Genomic DNA, 21,960 nt, shown 5'->3' with positions numbered 1-21,960 from the left:
TGTATGGTTCTGAAGACAGGTAATGGAGGGAGATGCTTCACCATTTGTGCTCCTTCATTTTTTCCCCTGTAACTGGGGATACATTACCCATACCTTAGAGGACAAGATCTGAGTTTAGTGCTGGGGTATCTGGGGCAAGGTGAGTGTTGACCTTGTTGGTATTAAAGTTCTGTTTTTCAGCTTTTTCTGGCTCTGGGAAGTCCTTAAGATAAAGGGAAGAAATTCTAGGTTATTTTTTGCCTTTGCATTTTTTTTTTTTTTTTTTAATTTTTAAAAATTTAAAAATTTTTGCCTTTGTTTTTGAGAGACAACATGAATGGGGGAGGGGTGGAGAGAGAGGAAGACAGAATCCGAAGCAGGGTCCAGGCTTTGAGCCAGCAGCACAGAGCCTGACGTGGGGCTTGAGCTCACGAACTGTGAGATCACGACCTGGACCTAAGTCAGACGCTTAACTGACTGAACCACCCAGGTGCCCCATGTCTTTGCATTTTTTTCTTGTGTTGAAAAAAGCTTAGTGGGAAGTACTTTCCTTTTTTATCTTTCCCTAAAAGGACTAAATGTAAATTGGATTGGCAGGTGAGAAAAATAGCACGATGCCCTTTAAGTCCTTATTTTTGAGATATCTTGATGCCAAATCCTTTTTATAATATGCTGTCTCACTTCCGTGTAGCCATCTTAGACCATATGTGGAGTGAGGGTGAGCAGGATGTACTGAGAATTTGGGCCCAGTGGTGAGCAGTTGGTGTCTAAATCAGTGGTCAGAGAAAGCATGTTCTACTTGGAGATAAATAGAATTTCATCTCCTTAAAATTTGACTTTGTGGACTTGGTTTGTGACTCACCTGTAAAAAACCCATTATTGACCTTTGAAGCTTTGTTCAGAAATGCCTTAATATGGATTATTGTTCTCTAAGTCTTAAGTTTTATTTTTAATATAAGGAGTAGTGGCCTCAATCGCTAATATCCCTTGTGGATTCTGTCAGTTTTTGTAGAAGACAGTCTTTTTTTTCCCTTAAGTTTATTTATTTTGAGAGAGCGTGAGCAGGGGAGGGGCATAGAGAGAGAATCCCAAGCAGGCTCCACACTGCCAGCCCAGAGCCAGATGCAGGTATTGGCCATACAAACTGCAAGATCAGGACCTGAGCTGAAACCGAGTCGGACCCTTAACTGACTGAGCCACCCAGGCACCCCGACAGTCTTTTTCTTATATACAACTTTTCTGTAAAAGGATGTTTTGGTTGCAAATAAAGCAGAAATTACAAGGCAGACAGGCTCCAGTGGTGTGGGCATGGTTTGGCTCCTCTCTGGCTGGAAGGCTGAGGATAGGATGGATTTAATTCAGTCTGCCCTGCTCTCAGCGCTCTACACTGTGTGTGTGCACGTGTATGTGCAAAGCACGAGCTTTGTTTTGGGGCTAGTTTCAGTTCGTTGGCAGCTTGCGTCTTCGGGTCAGTTACTGACGCTGACGAGCCCTGGCGCTTCTTTTCCGGGAGCTGCCAGCAGATGACTTCTTTCTACCGGCTCTTGGCCAGAGTTGGGTCACATGCTTAATCTGAACCAGTATCATAGGTACTGTTTGGGGCTGTGCAGATGAGATGAGCACTAAACCATGTGTTCCACCTCTTGAGTGAATGTGAAGAAAGCTCGCCCTAGAGCTCTCCAAACAGAAACTTTGGAATCCCTTTCGGAGAGGCAGGGTGAGGACTGGATGCCAGGCAGATGAGGCCACTGCATTTCTTCCCTGGCTCCTTTCCATTGTTGGGTGTGCTGGGTGAAAATTGAGTAAGTAGCTACAAGGGAGTGCTTCTTTTTGGATACACTGCTTTGTTAGGGAATATAGGAGTCCTTTTCTCAAAACTGTTGGAAAAGGCTTTTATTTTGCCTGTAGCTCAGATCTTTGTATGTAATGAAACCTTTTTCATACTTAAATTTGCCCTGTGGCAGACTGGTTGGTTAGTGCCAACGCGTTTCTAAGTTCAGATATTTAGTCATTAGTATTGCTTGCAAATGTTACTTTGGTCTAGCAGTATGTTCTCACAGTGTGTAGACCCTCTAAGGAGAGTGGGAGACGGTTTCTCTTTGGTTGGGGAAGAACTGTGTCCCTTCACCTGACTCCCAGGCACGGCCCTCTGAGCCTCAGCTCCAGTTCCTTGTCTCTGAAATGGGGAGGTCTGCTCTAGCTAACTCCCATAAGGTTTGTGAGTGTCAAAAAGCTATAAACAGTGAGATTGGGTTAATCTTGTCGGTGTCGCAAGTAACAAAATTGTGCATTTGGTCTTCATCTCGGTAATCAGATGATTCTGTGCCTCTTGTCCCCTGCCAGTGGGGACAGGATTAGACCTGTAAAAATCTGGAATTCCGTTTCAGCTGCTTATATAAAACCCTTTTTAAAAAAAAAAAAAAAAAAAAGTATGAAACACGGGACATCTACCATGACTTGTCCGAGTCCATTTGTGTTTTGAATAAGGAAATAAATGTGTTGTGCTTAAAGGTTGGGTTGACATTTTGATGCCCTTGGGGTTTGCCTAACCTTCAAGCTTCTGGCCCTGCTGCACAGAGGCTTTTTGGCTTCAGTAAAATAGCTTTGCACATAAGACTGTCCCCACAGTTTCTGTGCTCTGCATTTCTAGAATTTGGATGTCTGTTTGTCAAGGTTCAGATGTAGTCACAGCAGTCTTGGGCTGAGAGCCTTCAGAAAGCCATCCTTGCGCATGTTTACGGTGCTGCTGTTCACTAAATCAACCTGGGATGACGTTAAAATCTAGCCTGGTCAGGCCCAAGATTCTCTAGTAAGTATTCATGTGTCTCCTGTTTAGTGCAAGGTATGATGGGAGGATTTTATTTTCAACCAAGCAACAGTTTAAAGTCCTAAACATAAGGACTGTATTTGAAATGCTTTAGGGTCAATCAATGTGACGTTTTCTGTTTAGGGAAGTAACTGAGATTGGGTTAATCTGGGTGGTGAGGTGATTGGATTCGCCTTTCAGGATATGCTGTTAATGGTACAAAACCAAATTGGGCCCGGCAGTGCAAAAGGGTGTACCTGAAGACCTTAAATGTCATTTTTTGCTTTTCTCTTCCTGTACCTTCTAACCTGTAAAAGTCCATGTTTTAGAAAATGCCTCCTAGTTAGTGTGTTCTTGGTTGGTTCTGTTGTTTCAGACTCAGAATTTCTGAGGTGAAATAATTGGTCAATTAGGAAGACATTTTTTTTAGTTGTGTAAATTTTAAAAGAGCTTCACAACTTACATAACTGTCTTTCATCTAAACCAGTGAATAATTGCATTTTCCAACTTTGTTCAAATCTGTGATTGAAGCATCAGGCCCTCCTTTGGGGGGCCTGGCTGGCTCAGTTTGTAGAGCATACAGCTCTTGATCTCAAGGTTGTGAGTTCTGTGAGTTCAGGCCCCATGTTGGGTGTGGAGCCTACTTCAAAAAAGAAAAAAAAAATCAGTCCCTTGCAGATCTGATTTTTGGGATTTCCTTGTGTTCTCAATCAGAACAAACCAAAATTTAGCTTTCTTCCCTGAATTGCCTTTTTTTTTTTTTTTTTTTTTTTTTTTTAAAATAACCGCTTCTGGTGGCCCCCTCCCTTTGGCCCTTGAGTTTTGTATCCAGTTTATGGAGACTTTTTTGGTGTCTCGTTTGCCAGGTGTACATTTACACGACTACTTCATCTTGGTTTGCGCTGTGCAGTCCTCTTTGCACTTGTTTTTTGTACTCCTTTTGCACTTCCAACTTTTCCCCCCTCTGTACTTCCAATTCTGGGCCTGCTTCTATTTGGTTCTTGAAAAATAAAATTTCCTCACTCTGTTGGGAAACCCCCTTCTCCAGTTATGAGCTTGAGTATAATCATTCTTTTAGGTAGGGTGGGTTTGTAGAAACCTGGTTGCTTCTAGGTACACACGTATGTTTGGTGCTGTGGCATGGGATCACTTTTCGCTCAAAGACGTGATTTCTCTGAAAATGCTTCCGGTGCTTTCAGAATCTCTTCTTTTTAGATCCCGCTTTCCCAAGGTCATCTTAGAGTTTACCTAGTCCTGAGATTAGCTTCAGTGGAGTCTTTAAGAGATGGAAAGTGCTATAGTATCCTTCTAAATGCTGTTTATCTTTAAAATGAATTTCACGCTTGCTTTGTTTTTGATGAGAAATCAGAAGTTGTTCGTTCACATTGTAACTTGGTGTTCTAGTATGAGATACTAGAGAAATTACTTCGTTCCCAAGCTGCTTTCTCTATCTTTAAAATAAGAATAATCTTCTCAAAGTTGTGATGGAGTTTACTTTTTTAAAAAAAAATTTTAAATGTTTTTATTTATTTTTGAGACGGAGACAGAGTGCGAGCAGGGGAGGGGCAGAGAGAGAGAGAGAGAGAGAGAGAGAGAGAGAGAGAGACACAATACGAAGCAGGCTCCAGGCTCTGAGCTGTCACCACAGAGCCTGATGCGGGGCTCGAACTCAAGGACTGTGAGATCAGCACCTGAGCTGAAGTCAGACCCTTAACTGACTGACCCACCAAGGCGCCCTTGGAGTTTACTATTTAAAAAAAATTTTTTTTTCAACATTTATTTATTTTTGAGACAGAGAGAGAGAGAGAGAGAGAGAGCATGAACAGGGGAGGGTCAGAGAAAGAGGGAGACACAGAATCCGAAACAGGCTCCAGGCTCTGAGCTGTCAGCACAGAGCCCGACGCGGGGCTCGAACTCACGGACCGCAAGATCATGACCTGAGCCGAAGTCGGCCGCTTAACCGACTGAGCCACCCAGACGCCCCTGGAGTTTACTATTTTTAAAGTGTGCTCCCATGGACAAATTCTTCCATTAAAAAAACTTTTTTTTTTTTTTTCAACGTTTTTATTTATTTTTGGGACAGAGAGAGACAGAGCATGAACAGGGGAGGGGCAGAGAGAGAGGGAGACACAGAATCGGAAACAGGCTCCAGGCTCCGAGCCATCAGCCCAGAGCCTGACGCGGGGCTCGAACTCACGGACCGCGAGATCGTGACCTGGCTGAAGTCGGACGCTTAACCGACTGCGCCACCCAGGCGCCCCCTTTTTTTTTTTTTTTTTTTTTTTTTAACAACAGGGGTTTGTCATCTAAAGAACAGGCCTTGTTATAAAGTTCTGCTCGTGCTGCCCTCTTGCCATCTAATGCAAATTCATGGCAGTTTGGGATTCTCTGTGATGTCTGGATTATTGTGTTTCTTTCTGGAACACAGCTCTTTTTTCTTTTTCTTCCTTTCTTCCCTCCCTCCCTCCCTCCCTCCCTCCCCCTTCCTTCCTTCCTTCCTTCCTTCCTTCCTTCCTTCCTTCCTCTTTTCTTTCCTTTTTTCTCTTTTCTCTTTTTCTTTTCTTTTCTTTTCTTTTCTTTTCTTTTCTTTTCTTTCCTTTCCTTTCCTTTCCTTTCCTTTCCTTTCCTTTCTTCTTTTCTTTTCTTTTCTTTTCTTCTTTTCTTGGAAGAGAAGGAGAGAGCAGAGGAGGGGCAGAGAGAATTCCAAGCAGGCTCTTCCCACTCCATCAGCGTGGAGTCCGTTGCAGGGATCAAACTCCCAAACTGAGATGATGACCTGAGCTGAAATCAAGAGTTGGACACTTAACTGACTGATCCACCCAGGTGCCTTGGAACCATCTTATTTTCTTTAAACTTTTTATTTATGTATTTATTTTTGAGAGAGAGACAGAGCACAAGCAGGGGAGGGACAGAGAGATGGAGACAAAATCTGAAGCAGGCTCCAGACTCTGAGCTGTCAGCACAGAGCCTGACTCAGGGCTCGAACTCCTGAGCTATGAGATCATGACCTGAGCTGAAGTTGGATGCTTAACCAACTGAGCCACCCAGGCACCCTGAAACCATTTTCTTTAATGTCACTAGAAGTATACTCATGATTTTCTGCTAGCAGAGCAGTCCAACTAAAAATAAATTGCAGTGGCTTAAATTTCCCAGTTCTTTTTCCAACTGTATAAAATCATGGGAAGAGCAGGGATTGTTTTTTTGAAAACTTGGGCTTAGTATATACAGGGAGGGGTAGTACTTACAGGGAGACTGGGAGCCCAGTCGGAGATTTTAGATGCAAGGTCTTTTGGGAATGATTATGAATGATGGGAAACTTTTGGGGGACTGGAAGCGGAATCCAAGTGTATACTAGGGAAAGGAAGCCTTTTCTGTTTCCACTGTGCTGTTTGGTGTTGGTGTTGACTGGTCAATCAGAATTAATTTTTCCTCACTTCTAAATTGTTTGCTGCTGCCTTCAGTGTGTTCCCAGTTCTTGGTGCTGAACTGATCTGTAAGAGTGTATTCCCAAAATGACATGGTAAATGTAGGTGGCCTGAGTGCTTTGTAATATTTAGTTCTCTGTTGAATGATGTGATGCTCCTATTTAGAATTGTGAGAATTCACTCCTTTTATTCTTTTTTAAAGTTAATTTTGAGAGAGAGAGCACGACCAGGGGAGGGGCAAAGGTAGAGAGATTCCCAGGCAGTCTCCACCCTGTCATTGCAGAGCTCAACGTGGGGATCGATCTCACTGAGCCAAAACCAAGAGTCAGACGTTTAGCTGACTGAGCCACCCAGGCACCCCAGGAATTCACTCTTTTCTGAAAGAGTGTAGAGCTTAGTGGTTAAGAATCATGGACTCTGGAGCAAAATTCGAGCTCTCGTATGTATTCTTACACCTTGGTAGAGTTACTCGGTGTAATTCACTTCCTTGTTTCCTCATTTGCACCAGGGGGACCATAGTACCATTTTCAAGGTCGTCTTGGTATTTTTTTTTCTAAAGTGAAGCTGAGTATAGTACTGATACACGTTTAATAACGTATCCATCAGAGCGCCTGGGTGGCTAAGTCAGTTAAGCGTCTGACTTCAGCTTAGGTCATGATCTCTGAGTTTGTAAGTTCCAGTGCCTTCCAGTGCCGCGTTGGGCTCTCTGCTGACAGCTCAGAGCCTGGAGCCTGCTTCGGAGTCTGTGTCTCTGTCTCTCTTTGCCACTTCCCCACCCATGCTCTGTCTCGAAAATAAACATTAAAATAATTTTTTTAAAGTAATGAATAAAACTATTATTTTTTTAAGGAACAAGGCAGAAGCTCTAGGACTGTGTGATGTTAGCTCTGAATGTAGACTGTGAAGATTTAATGCCACATATAACACTTGAAACATGGATGAAATACCATTCAGTTGACTAAATTACTGATAGATCTCCAGAACCCCAATCTTCATGATGCTCATTTTGGTTAGCTCCTGAAATGGTTTTCTCTTAGGAGAGAATGCTGCATGGCTCTGCTGATCATGATGTATCTTTTTTCTTGTTCTTTTTTCCTAACAGAAAGCGTGGATACTCATCAGCGAAGTTTTGATATTGGAATTCAGATTGGCTATCAACGACGCAATAAGGATGTGTTGGCTTGGGTTAAAAAGCGCAGAAGAACTATTCGTAGAGAAGATTTGATCAGCTTCCTGTGTGGGAAAGTTCCTCCACCACGAAACTCTAGAGCTCCCCCAAGACTGACTGTAGTGTCCCCTAACCGAGCTACTTCAACGGAAACTAGCTCATCTGTAGAGACTGATTTGCAACCCTTCCGGGAAGCCATAGCTCTGCATGGTAAAGCCGTTTAAACATATTTCTTTGGAAAAGTGGTTAAGAGTGTGCCTGTGGACCCCTTTACACATTTAGGTTTAGGTCCAGATATATTGTCTTGTGTTTTGTCTCTTATTAGTAACTAAATGCTCCAGAAATGTTTACGCAGAATGTAAGCTAAGAACTTACCTGGGCCATTTTTCAATGTTAGCTAGCCTATCCTAAAAAATGTTTTTAGAAAGTTAGTTTGAGCTTATCAGTGTCACAGTAACAGAATCTTGCAACGTTGATTAGAATTTATTGCTTTATACTTCTTATTGTACATGTTTTCCTATTATTCTGAGTCAAACAGGAAGTTCTTGTGTCTTCAGAATTCTGTTATATTTCCAATGGCCTGGAGAACCTGGTTAGCAGCAGGCAAGTGAGGCAGGAAATTGTGGGGCTGTTCTCCTGGGGACTCCCTTTGGCCCTGTAAGTTACTGAGCGTGCCTGTCAAAGGTGAGAGTTGATGACCCAGGTGGGAATGGACAAATGTAAGAATGATTGATTTTCCTTATGTCTCTTGTCCGTTAGGTCCTTGATTTGATAGTCAGGACTGTCAGGACAGTCCATCACTATCTCCCCAGGCCAGACCTGCCAGAAGGCGGCATTCTTGGCCAAGGGGTTTAAGTATTACTGGAGAAGCCTGGGATATGCAGTCAACAAGTCTGTTGTTTGTTCCTCTCTAATACAGATTTCCAGATAGAACTGGGAGAGGTACTTACAGGACATTTAATACTGCTGTGAAAATAAAAGAACAACAAAGTAATGAGACTTAGTAGATACAGAAAAGAAAACTTGAATGGTGCAGGTGATTGAGCAGAGAGAAGCAATTAGTGAATTAGGTCAGGAGTCCTGTTAGAAGTCAACATTTCTGGGCCACAGTATAGGCCATCTAAAAAACCAAGTAACCTGGTAGTAAAAAGGGTGGGATATATATGCAGAGGACATCTATATCCTTGAAGCTTTAATGCTTATGTTCTTGTTCTCTTTGGCGGACCTTGATTCTTTACCTACAACCCTCATCAGAACCTGGGGTTGGAAACAGTGTTTTTCCCTTTTGATAGTTTGATAAGTTAAAAATACATCTGTTGCAAGAGAAAGTCCCTGATGTATGGATGCAGTACTTAGGACTGCCACTGTCTCATGTAGTGGAATAGTCATGCATCAGAACCTCTGAAACTCAGACAAAAAAGAGGTCCATCTGGTCTTTGTTACAGAGTTCACATCTTTTACCATTAAGTTTGGAACAAATGATTGGAAGCGTATGTAGTGTCAGGTGACTGTCCTGTCTGCGCATGGTAGGGCCGTATGCGGTTGTCTCTCTAAGCATTCTGATTTTCTTTATTGTCAAGTGCAAGTTAAGATTCATTCCATACCTGTCTCATTAAGATTTCCTTTTTCTCTATTCTACTATACTTAAGAAGATAGTTTTAAGACACACAGATGCCACTTTTGTTACGAAATCTTAGTGCAGTTGTATACCTTGTAAAAAGGGCCAGCTTCCCCCTAACCCCTCTTTAGACTGTTCAACTTGTGGTTTATTATTTTCCTGAACTTCTGTTGGAGTTTTAGTAACAATGTAGTTTTAAGAAGAGATTATTTATAATTTTGACTTAAGTTTAAATTGTGAGGTTTGAGAAAGTTCATAATTATAAAGCTATGTAGAAAAATCTTTCCCTTCAATAAAGTTACCCATTAGCACAAGTCCAGAATATAGCGGAGACTCAGTGTACTCTTTACTCTTACTCCTAAGGTTCATACCCTGAATTTGTGTCTTAAAACAGTCTAGTAATATGGCCTCTTAAAAGAGTGTACAGAAACATAAATTGCATCGTGTTTTGTTCTATAGTGGTTTGTAGAGGACATCGATGTGTTGAGAATGCTAGTCTGGTTTGAGTGTTTACAATGACTGGAATGATTTCTAGTAATAGGGCATTGTTAACTAAGTTGTAAGGCAGATTAATGACCAACTTTGTAACCAGCTGTCCTAGTGATCTGATTTATTGGATAGTCTATAAATTGAAGTGAAAGCTGTTTAGATGATCTTTTAAAACATATTTGGAGACATCTCAATTAGGGCACATACTTGTCAGAATTTACTTTTGCATATAATTTGCTTAACCAGATCTGTGAAATGTAATTGAAGTCAAATTGAAGTTCTTAGGAATCTGCATTGGAAGGAGAGTCTAAATTTATGAAGTTTTAGGGTATGGGGTGGTGGGGGAGGGGTGCATAGGAGAAGCACTGTGTATTGAAGCAAACTTCTTAAGTTTATAAACCGCAAACATGAGTGTAGGGGGTTCACACCATTCTATCCCTTTTTATAAGACAGGACGGTTCCCCCCCACCACCATAGTTTTTCTTTATCAGTTCCTAAACACCTGTACCAAGCACCCTAAATCTATCTAAAATACACATTTTTATTTGAAGAAAAATAAAAAAGATGTAAGGTACTTACAGTACATTTATTTCTTACACTGTGTGTGATAGTAAGATCCTCTGATTAGTACCTCATCTGCCTCAGACCGAACCCAATTTCAGTCATACATCCATCAGATGGTTAGCAAGCAGTTTCAGTCAGATCTGCTGGTTACTGAAGCTTACAGAACATAACCAGTCCTGTGCTTTGTTCTGGCTCTTGTCTGCAGCATAGGTCGCTTTTTTTCTGAGTACCATGGCATCTAGTCATCTGGATCTTAAACTCACCAAGAAGTTCGGGAAACACAGGCATGTGCTACACGTGCAGCTAGGACTTGCCGCCTCATTTTTAACGTAACAGATTTCAGATGGACCTAAAATCCTGGACCATTTTGGTGGTTCTCAGTCTCCCTTTCTGATGATGTGGCTTAGGCATGCCTTCTCATCTGGAGTTTTCCTTTTCTTTGGTCTTTTTTTTGTCTGCTCCTTCAGCCTCTGCCATTTCCTCAGGTTCTTGACTGACTTAGATTTCACTCCCGCGGTTTCGAGCCCTCGCCGCTTTCTGCAGGCCCCTTGCTTGCAGTTTCGCCCACTTCCGGCCTGCCGGGCGCGCGTGTTCTCTCCTGTCCACCACGCCACCCCTGCAGGCAGGGCTCTCACCCAGGGCTTCACACGGACTCCCCTTCCCGCCCCGTCAGCAAATACCTGGCTTTTCCTCATGGAGCCATCCAGATGCGTACGTACATGGCAGATTCTGTGCTGTCTCTGGGAATATATAAATGAGGAGTGCTTCCTTTTTTACTGAGGCCAATACATACTTGGAAAATTTAATGTCCTGAGCTTGGTTTGTGTATGATGTTCTAAGGGCAGAAAGGGACATTTTACAGTGCATACTGGCTGTACGTTAAGGGAAGGCTCTTTGGAGAAGATAAACCCTGGGCTCTTGGAATAATCTTCCTGCTCTTGCTTCCTGGCCCTGAGATGACCCAGTTGCCAGTCCGTGTTTCCTGAGGCCACTGGAGCAGTCCTTTCTGTCTCGTCACTTGACTGAAAAATGACTTTTGTTGATGGAGAAATACGTTGAAGTCAGAACCCAGCACTGAGAGGCCCTTCTGATTGGATCTTCACCGTGGGTCAGATATCTTAGCTATACTGTCTCATGTGTGAAATAGCTCCATGCTCTTTTCCAGTTCTTTCCCTCCGCCTGCTCATACTTTAAGACTGATCAAACACTTCTTCCCTAACGAAGCTTTCGTTCTCCCTTCTGAAGCCTTCCTTGAGCTGTTAATCTGCTCTTTCTCTTTAGATTTACTTCTTTGGCTGTCCTTTCCAACATGGGGCTACCTTAGGGCAGGGCCTGGTCTTAAAGTTTCTGCCTTTACTAGAACCTGGCAAAGAACCTGGTGTTAGATGTATTCAGTTGAACACAGAGTTCAGAGGTCTGTTATGTGAAAATATATAGTACAGTGGGTGCAGAGAACCTTTAGAAAGAGTTGAGGATCACAGATCCCCAGATGACTATAATAAGGGTAGAAGTAATGGTGTACCTTAGGAGAGCTACAAAGTAAACTCCTTAAATTAGAACAACCAAGACTTGAATGGGTTTTGAGGATGATGTACCATTACAGCTATTTTAGTGCAAGCAACTCAGCTTAGGAGGTTCTCATTTAACCTTACACTTGCCCGGAGTTACTACCATTTTGTTGATGAAGAAAGGGCGTATCTGGCTGTGATGGAACGATGAGTAAGTGGTAGAATAGGTATTCCGGATCTGCCTGTATACACACTCTTAACCACTGTGCCTCCATATTTGTGCATTTATGGTCCTTCCCCCATGGGGTTAGGGGTGGAGTGGGGTGGGAAAGACCCCTAGGCTTATTTTTCTTCTCTAAAGACATCAGAAAAAATACATGAATTTTGTATCTTGGGGTTTTCGCCATGGGTGAACCTTGAGAAGTAGGCTTGAAGGTGAATGGTTCGGGGCCTGTATTTCTGGTTTATTTAGTAGGAAGAATATTTTATTTAGGCTTTTGTGTGTAGGCTACATTCCCGGTATGACCTTGGGCAAGATGGTTTACTTTTCCAAGGCAGTCTTCTTTGTAAGTAAGGTGTTAGATTAAATGAGAAACAAGCAAGGTACTTACCCTTTCATAATACCTTTTTACCTTGGGAGAAGTGGGATTTTCGGTTAGTTCTGAGTCCTGTGCAAAGAGTGCTCTCTTTGCCTCTGGGTGGCATTTTATTGCAAAAGTAGACCTGGAGATCAGGTAGCCTTTGAGGGTACTTTTTCCCTCCTCTTTTCAGTAAGGATGCCCTTTTAAATTGCATATATTACTCCAGAGGGGAAGGATAATTTAAAACTTATTGTTTATAACTTATGTTGCTTGCTAGGATCTTGCACTTTTTTTATCTTGATATAAATCTGTGGAGTTAGTGAGGTTCTCTTTCTACTGGATGGACAGATTTTGACTTGACTTGCCCAAGCTAGTGTTATATCTGGAAAGCCTTAGATGAAATCTGGTCTCCTCGTTCTGAGTTCTGTTCATTATCATGCGGGTTAGGAAAGGGTCGAGAGTAAGATTGGGGCATACGCTCCTGGAAGGGGGGAGAGAGCTGATTGGGAGAAGGAGTCTGGATACCAAGTCAGACTTCGCTCGCTCTTTTGATACCGACCTTAAAGCCTCCTCACATCATCTTGTGGATGGTCTTTGTAGGTTCTGGCCCTGGTTCAGACTGTTCTGTAAAAAACAGAAACACTTGGTTTGTGTTCCAGAAGTCATTTTGATGGCATTCTTGACTGAAGTACTAGGAATTAACATCACTGGGCCTGGGTCGTCCTGTAGAATTCATCATTTCAGACTCAGGCCCCTAGCATGCAGGGTGTCGTGTCTTAATAGGCACTGCCGTTGCTGTCATTGGCATTTGGCTTTAGGATTTCCCATTGTCCAGTTTTAAGTTCCTTTGGTGTTTAAAATAGGAAGTTTTAAAAAGGCAGTGGGATGCTACATTGACCAGTGTAAGTACTGAAAGAGGCTTAGGCAACCCAGCAGTTACATGACCCTGGAGAATTTCAAACAAAGGAAAGTTTGTTTTTTCAAAGAAAGCATTTTGTGAGTTAAGCCAGCAGCTCTTTAAGTATTGAAGTCTGAAGTCTGAATCCTTTTTAGTTTGAAATCCTGCCTTTTTTTTTTTTTTTTCTGTGGCTGTGGTCTTATGAGTTCTGATTTCTGCAGTTCATGTCCTTCCGTGGAAGGGGTGGTCATTTAAAGATAAAGTATATATTGTCATTATGCAGCCTTTTCTATTGCCCAGCATTTTACTGAAAGTAAATACCATGCAGTCTATTAGAGACTAGTGGTAGGGACCTGTGTGATATAAAGAGGAGTTAGGTAATGTCTTTGAGGAATTTCTAGCCTGATAGATTTCTATGAGAGCGTTTGAAGTGTTCAAACCTAGGCAGTCAGATTGACGCACGGTACATTGCCTTTGGAGTTCATAGACTCCATTTATGGCTACTTGCTTTTTTTGCCTTTAGTCTTCTCTGGGCTACGTACGTGGTGATTCTTGTTCTCTTAAATCATTAAGTTGCTTGACAGATTCTTGGACATGGAGAAAACTGGGTGTAGGGCTTTTCAGAAAATTGTGTAAGGTCAGGTAGGAATTTAACTTAGGAAAAATGTAGGGCCTATTCCTAGTTTGTCATACTCAGGGTATAAAACTGATACCACCTTCTCCTAGGGTTTATGGAAAGCTGTGATTCCAGGCAGCTTGAACCAGTAGGGTTTTCGTACTCCTCTGAGCACAGGTTTTTGTAGCTTTGGTTAATTTGGTCAGCACATCGTTTGGCCTGTGTGCTCTAGAGTGGTACAGAAGAGAAGTTAGGAAATTCTAGTGAGAGCAAAGCTTCTTGATACAATTTCACCTGAGATCCAGTACATTTAAGAAGAAATTAAGTAATTGTGCTTGGTTCTGTCTCTTCCTTAATGATTCTTGTCCCCTTCCATCCTAGAGCTAAATGTTTAGAAATATTCTGACTGCACCGGTGCTTAGGTTAAGCGATTTTACACTGGTGGAGTAGTGTAAAGGAGACTCTTGTAACACTGCAGAGGACTAACTGGAAATCCATGCACCTGTCAAGGTGCTCCCTTCTCTTGCCCACACTCCCTGTGCAGCGTGTGGGACAGTGCTAGAGACTTACTGTGTGCGTGTCTGCATCTTCCTGAAATAACAGAACTGTCAGTAGTTATTTTAACAGCAAAATATTTTTTTAAAAACTTATTTGGAAATAAAGATGTAAGAGATTTAATGCACCAAAACAATCGCCTCTCTTAAATGCTTAAAAAAATGATTATTTCAAAGAAGCTTCTTTAATTAAAATTCATCTCTGAAGGCTGGAATCTCTAAATTACGGCCTTTGTTCAAACCAGCTTTTGGGAATGAGGAAAACGAAGGCAATTAACAGCATTAAAATTTTTGATGAAAACTTGGCATTTCCTTATGTTAAGATTAGATATTAGCTGCTGAAGTTTCTGGGGTAGGACTTCACTAAAGCTACCATCAATGATAAAAAATTGTTTGGAAGTTGCAGTAAAATTTTCTTGGACAGTTTTTCATTGATGTGAAAAAGAAGTCCATGCAGCCATGCCTCAAAGCCAGTTCGTGCACCTAGTACTTAATGTCCTCTGGTAGTTTACGAAGCACTTGAACATTTGAGTTTAAATTTTCCGCTAGTCTTCTGATTTACAAATAACATTCTCTTGGAAAGTTTGAAAATTTCCGAAAAGTAAAAAATTCAGTATCTTGTTATCTGACTATACAGAGATAACCACAGTTAAATGTTTGGTGCATTTTCTTTCAGTCTTTTTTTTTCAATGTATAAATATTAAAATTATTTCATAGTTGAGATCATACTGCATATATGGTACTGTATCTTTTTTTCATTTTAACGTCGTGAGCATTTTTCCCATGGCATTAAAATTGTCTTTGAAAAACTGAAAGCATTGGGCTGTCAGCATAACTGAAAATGTTTTCTTGGTGTGACACATGTATCTTTGTAATTGGTTTGATTTAGTGTGCTTTACTTCAATAAAAATTCAGTATTACAATTTACATATTGGGGTGGGGAGTGGTATCTACTTCAAATTACTAAAATCTTAGTAGAATTCTTTTTTCAGTGATTTGAACTCCTTCCTTGGTGCATTTCAAACACGACATTTACACACAAGTGCTTGCTTGCTTCAAAACCTCAGAACACCACTTTGTGCACAGGGAGCTCTGTCCATTTGAATAGTGCAATTCATTTGAAATGCAAGAATGCCAGTTTCCTAGGGTTCCAGTCAGGAAGTTCTCACTTGGTTCAAATTGTGGGGATTTCAAATCCCCTCTCATGCTGCAGATGAAAAAAACTGGTGGAGCGTATCTGCCGAGCGTTCTGAGCCTGTGCTGAGTGGATCGACAATGACAGTCCTCCGCCTTTTCTCCTCTGGGGCTGGCCCTCTGCTCTCAGTCTTAGGGAGTTGGGGAGCAGGTAGAGAGTGTAGAGGCGGCCTCCAGGCCACGGGCTGCTGGACAGAGGAAGGGGGGGTGCATCGGTCTGCATTTGCTCTTTCTGTGCCTATGTGTGATCTAACTATGTGCTGGTAAACTGGAATTACATGTAATTAATTCTGAAAACAGGATTATCTTATTATCTGAAGCATGAACTTGGTATGAAAATAATAGTTATGTGCTGCTCTTAACATTTGACCATGTAACCTAGATACCTATAACCTGGACTGTAACTGTTTTAGCTCCAGTGGGAGCTTTCTTTTTAAAGTATGATTAAATCATCCTAATCTTTTTTTTTTTCCCCCCCTCCCTCCTGCACTAATCATTTAAAACGAATGCAGAAACTTTAAAACTGCTAAGTTTATCTTGTATTAAGCAATGGAGACTTTTCTGTCTAATCATACTACTTGTTCTGCTTTTTGTCAACTGATACTCCCATAGCCCTTTTGAAAAAGTGTGTTTTGGTAGAAATTAAGTTGTATGCCCTCGGGCTGTACAACTTAGTTTTTAGTTCTGAAGCATGTTCAGACTCTCTGTACTTGTATAGGCCTGATTGTTCATGTGGCTTAGCTAAGGTTTCCTGAAGCATCTTCCAGTAGCTGTCATTGGTTTGTAAAATAAAATTTGGGCTGTTTAAAATATATATTTTTTGGTTGTTAATCTTAATTTTTTTTTTTTTTTTTGACACGAAAGTGTTTTTGGGGAAGATTTTCAGCTAGTTAAATGTTGATAAGTATTTTCACTGCTGAGAGTAGGTAGGAGGAAGCTCATGTTGCACATTGTGGTTGCACTTGAGCTGCCCAACTAAAGCCCCCAGTCATATACTCAACAGAAGAAAGATGGCAGTTGCCCAGCAGTTACTGGGGAATTTTCAAATTGACCAAATTGATATTTAATGTCTCTTCTTTTTCACGGAGAATAGCAGTGGAAACAGTAGAAGTGTTTGCTTGATGTGCCTGTTCACTTCTGGTGGAGTATTCTGCGAGCCTTGGGTATTTGTCCTTAGGTGTTAATAAACATGTTGCTATGTTAACAAGAGGGGTTCAGGGTGGGGGGGGGGTTGTTGAGTTCTTTTGATGGTTTCAAATGATAAAGGGGATTAATTACTGAAGTTAGCCCAGTTTCGTGCCGAAGGCCTAAATTTTGCAGTCTAATTATCTTAGGACTTCCTGTATTATGAACCAGCTATGAAAAGGTTCTTGTTTTAATTTCACGGACACCTTTTAGTAGTTTGTTTCAGGCCGCTAGGTTGGAAAAAAGAAAGCACAGCACACAGAACTTGGGGGAAAAAAAAACATGCCAGCAATTTGGGAATAACTTGAGTTTTTAAAAATTTGATGGCAGAGATTTAAGAGACAAGAGCCACCTGGGTTTATTTCCTGGCTTTGGAGAGGGGATGAATGCCAGCAGGTTTGGGTTTCAGTGCATTTCAAAATGGATAGACTTGGAAGCACTCCCCTGTTTGCAGAATTGAGCGAATGCTGTGTGCCAGGCACCACGTACGTTAGGTGGGGATGAAGCTACATGATTGTACCGCGTTGCATGAAATGAGCCCAAGATGTTTCTTTCCCTTTTATTTATTTTTTAATAAACCTGCATGGCCTGAGGAAGAAGCAGCGTGTAGCGCCTTTTTGATGTTAAATGGGAGAGGTCCAGCAGGCAGTTAGAACTGTGGATGGGCCCATGTGCACAGGAGAGATCCCCTGTGCTGTGGAAAACGATGCCCGTAGGTAAGCTGAGGGGTAGAGGACACCACCCTGCGTGGCACCCAACTTGTCCAGTGGAAGTGAACCCCGCAGAGGCCACTGAGGAAGGAGCTGGCGGGCTGCGGACAGGAAGGAGTGGAGAGTTTCAAGCAGGAGGGAAGCGGAGCCAGCCAGAGACTAAATAGGAGAGAGGTGGCAGAGTCAGGAAAGGAGCCTCAGGGCGGAATAGGTGCCGGAGGAGCTGGGGGCCAGGCGTCAGCAGGTGCACATGGTGGAAGAGAGGCTCTGGCCAACCTACCAGAGCTACTTGGCCATGCCCATCCACTCTCCCGGTGGTGTGGGAGCACGAGGCCTGAGAGAGGCCAGGCGCAAGACCCTGTAGCTGCTTCATGCTAAAATCATGTTGACTTGAAGAGTGTAACAGTCAAGGGGAACATGAGATTGTGCTTAAGTTTTGAGTCGCAGCTCTTGCTTACTAGCTGTGTGACCTTGGGTCGTTACTTAACCTTTTAACCTCCATTTCCCATCGCAAACAGACTATACAGATGTCGTAGGATCACTGTGAGGATGAAAATTAAAGTACTTAACGTAGCACCTGTCTCACACAGGAAGTACTCCCAAGATTAGTGCCCCTGTTATATTTTTTTAAATAGGTACCAGCCTTGCAATGGCTTAGAGCTAAGGAGTGACGTGCCCACCCTTCCTCTCGCCACCAGTGGGAGGGAGGACGCATCTTCCACAGGCAGAGCAAGGAGGGGGCTGATGGCTACCAGGTAGGGAGTTTGAGAGCAGGAAGAGGTGTGGGCTGCAGAACACAATCAGCATAAGGGAGGCTGTTGAGGCCTGCAGCCTGAGAATGTTCACAGAGTATTTGTAGAGTCAGAATAATGTCAAAGTTGATGTGGTAGAAAGATAATTTTTTCTCAACATTCAAATTTAAATCACATTAACAGTATAAACTAGAATGGGCCCCTACCAGACCAACCTCTAAGCTCATTTTAAAATCTGAGAAGTTCTGTTCTTTGGGAACATGGAGTATCCTAGGTCATAGTCTGTGAATTTAGTCAAGCAATAACAAAAACCCTGTGTGAGGCTAGAATAACGTAAGGGGAAGTTCGTAAGGGAAATCCACCGTTCGTGATGTTAGGTTTTCAAATTCAACGCTGTGGTTAATGTTTCCTGGCGTCTCTTGGGCCTTTCACAGGTTCATCCTGAACATTTCAGAGTGGAACATATGTTTGCCTCCTTAACTGTTCAGGAATCTGAGGGATGAGTGTCCAGCGTTGGGTGCTGGGTCTATTCTGGATTTAATTCAACCTTGAAGGCAGCAGGATTTTTTTATACTGCCATAGGCACTACCTTCTCCTCAGAGGGATCATCCATGATGATTAAGTGAGGTTGTCCCGAGGAGACCAATCAAGTCCAGACCTTGGGCGGTCGTATAGCTTGTTTCATCCAAGGGCAGACTCACTTTGTGCTTGAGGTCCCTGTGTACTTTTTCAGTAGTGACCCCTTTTTTGGGCTTCAGCGTGCACGGTTTTGGATGATCATTTGGGGGAAGTTGGAATGAGCCCACTCAGACCTAGAAATCATCGCTCCCCTTCGTGCACATACACACACTATAGGGGGATCTATTGGGGGTGGTGACTCTGGGTAACCAAAATGTCCTATTTAAAGCATGCGCTTGCTGTCCTCAGCCATAAATTATAAGCAGTATATACCCAGTAGAGTAGACGGGAGGGTTTTGTGATCTGTGTGTCCACCTTACACGGTGCTTGCGACAGAATATGCTTCCCAGAGTTGGTAATTACCAATATTGTAAATAGTGGTAGTCTTCCCAATGAAACATCTATGCCAAAAGCCCGGCGATTCGTTTTTCCAGAAGAAAACATAACTGCCCCCTGGTGACTCCTTAAGAAAACAGGCAGACCTCCTTTGACACTATGAAACATTGAAAGTAAAGTGGGTTGCTTTCAAGAGGGTTAAATAATCGAGCAACTCTAAAACCTTTTTTCTTCTTCCTAGGTCTTAGTGGTGCAATGGCTAGTATAAGCGTGCGTTCGAGTACCCCAGGCTCTCCTACACATGTAAGCAGTGGATCGAATGCTAGTCGAAGGAGAAATGGACTCCATGATGTCGATTTGAACACTTTCATATCAGAAGAAATGGCACTCCACTTGGACAATGGTGGAACTAGAAAGCGTACCTCAGCCCAGTGTGGCGATGTCATTACAGACTCACCAACCCATAAACGCAACAGAATGATCTAAACTACAGACATTTTCACACCCACCATGCTGCTTGAAAGCCACTCGATCCTCCACATATACTCTTATTGCAAAGGAAACATGAGGCCATCTTCCCTTGTTCACTGTTTAAGACAAGTGAATTCTATAGTGGTTGCCATAAAAGGAAGCTCTAGGTATTTACAGTAGATGCCTCTTGTAACCATGGCTTTCTTAAAACTATAATCCTAGCAGAGGACATCAGACATCGTGTAGTCATTAGCAAGATCATCATAGGCAAACATATTATCCGTTCCAAGGCTAAAAGTGACCTTAACTGTATTTATTCTCAAAGGGAAAGGAACTATCAGATGTTATTTGGTTATATAGAATGCTTCCCCCACCCCCTCCCACCCCCACCCCCCTTCTTCTTCTTTTTGGTCCATTTCCTGCTGCGTTGAGTATTTTGCTTCAACAGTGTTGCCAGGTTCCTAAAATGATCTCAGACCCACGATTTGGCTTCCTCGTCAAATCTGCAGGCTTCCAGTTTTTGCAGCGGCCCTGTACCGTGCACCTGGTCTCTCTGTAGTCCAGTGTGCAACTTCTAATGATGGGACTGTGCCCTGGTTTTAGTTTTCCAAGCAGTTTCTAATTCTGGTGATTGTGTGATATAAAGAGGTGCTATGATGGTCATGCAATTAATACTTAATATTGAATCAATACACAGAACTTTATTGGATTCACTTTGTGTGTGTTAGCGCTCTAAAAGTAGCAATATGATTATTAAAGTGCCCCCCCAGATTGACCCCGTAGGCTTAAAATAATCCTGTTTTAAGACAAGTACTACTTCCCACGCAGGGTACTGTTCCTTATGGTAAATGTAAACTTGTAGACTGCATTCAAGGGGGACCTACAGTAGTGAGGTCATGAACTTGGAGGATGGGCTTCCTTTTTGGCTCTGCATTAGCGAGAGGGAGATGGATGGTGGGGGAGGGTAGGTATTCCAGTCTTTCGTGTCCTTTTCTATCTACATTTTTCATGAATGCCCTACTTTGTGCAGTTTTCCATTGGAGTTGGTGGAAGATAAAGGTCTTCGATCTGCCAATAATGTGATCGCAACTTAAGTAGCAACCCCCCCACTCTCCAGTCCCCCCTCCCCTAAAGAGTGCAGTTTGGAATCTCATTCTGGAAAAGATGGAATCGCATGGAGGCTTCTCTAGATGTTAGTTAGACCTAAATAAAGGTTCTGAGTAGATTCCTCTTTTGGTCCCTTATAAGACCTCTTGTAGCCACAATGTTTTAGAGCATGCTTCACCTTCATTTTTAATATCTTGAACTGAATGATAGTCTTTTTTAGATGAAGAACTGATGTCAGCCTGCCAGGTACTGTAATTTATTCTATCATATTATTATGTTATATATCAAGTAGGACAGTGAAAATGTTTCCTTGCAAACTTGTAGTCCAGTATCAGTTAACTTCCTGTTTTTATCCTTAAAAGACCACTGCAAATCAGTGGAAGGGTTTTTCCAGTAATTACTCACAGCACTTTGTTAAAGTTTGCAATTCCTTCAGCCATTTAATAATATCTTTCTGTGAAGAAACTTTGCTAAGTTAACCATAATATTCATGGACTGGGTGGGAGGTGAATGGAATGTTAGAAATGTTCTGTATTCGTATAGATATAGCCCTATTTAAAACAAAAAAAAACCCCAACAGAACAAAAGTCAATTCCATAGTAAAACTTAGGACTGAAAGTGAGGTATTTGAAAATTTTTGCAAAAAGTGGATCATTCTTTTTTGTTTGAATATAATAGCAGGAAGAATTATACCTGAAACAGACGAGCCTGTGTATTAGGAATACTTTTAAGCTTCCCTTTGGAATATGCCCAGAAATGCATTTGGAGTTACCATTGTTTTTTTTTTTTTTTTTTTCCATCGTTGTAAATTTAGATTCTGGAATTGGCGTTTGGTGTGGTGTGAAGCGTAGCTCACAAGTGGCCAGACCCCCTGTTCCTGAAGGATTTTGAGATTGAGGAACGCCTGTATAACCCTCCCTTTATGCCTTGGTTCTCTAGTTCCTCCTTCCGAAGAATAACAGGTTTTTTAAAATTTTTTATTTTTGGTTGTTTTTTGTTTTAGTTGGTGCTCTGACGCTGAATCTCAGTACCCTTTACTCTCGATTGTCAAATTTTGATAAAACATGTGCCATTTTCTTTGGTTAGAGAAAGCAGGTCTTAATGTCTGCCAGAACACAATTTATATGCCTTATTGGCTCCATTAAACTTTTTAAAAACTTTAGCATTCGTTACTTTTTTCCACTGCATTGAATCTCAGATGCGATTTGTCAACCTCCTCGTAACTCCCCCCACCCCCGCTCTGTGTCCCCTGCTCTCTCCCGTGCCCCCTGAGCACAGAATAACTCTTCACATTTAGGAGTAGAAAGGGAAACGATTTCTC

General features: G+C 42.1%; 1 protein-coding gene across 1 annotated transcript in view; it reads left to right on the top strand.

Moving 5' to 3' along the window:
* HAPSTR1 (HUWE1 associated protein modifying stress responses) overlaps positions 1 to 21,960 on the top strand; it is a 27,666-nt gene extending 5,706 nt beyond the window's left edge. The window contains exons 3-4 of the mRNA XM_047838059.1: positions 7,313 to 7,588; positions 19,303 to 21,960. Coding sequence (XP_047694015.1) covers positions 7,313 to 7,588; positions 19,303 to 19,547 — 521 coding nt within the window. The 3' untranslated portion in view covers positions 19,548 to 21,960. The remainder of the gene's footprint in view (positions 1 to 7,312; positions 7,589 to 19,302) is intronic.

This window comes from Prionailurus viverrinus, chromosome E3 (assembly GCF_022837055.1).
Source record: "Prionailurus viverrinus isolate Anna chromosome E3, UM_Priviv_1.0, whole genome shotgun sequence".
Taxonomy (NCBI): Eukaryota; Metazoa; Chordata; class Mammalia; order Carnivora; family Felidae; genus Prionailurus; species Prionailurus viverrinus.
This window is presented reverse-complemented; position numbering and strand designations above follow the sequence as displayed.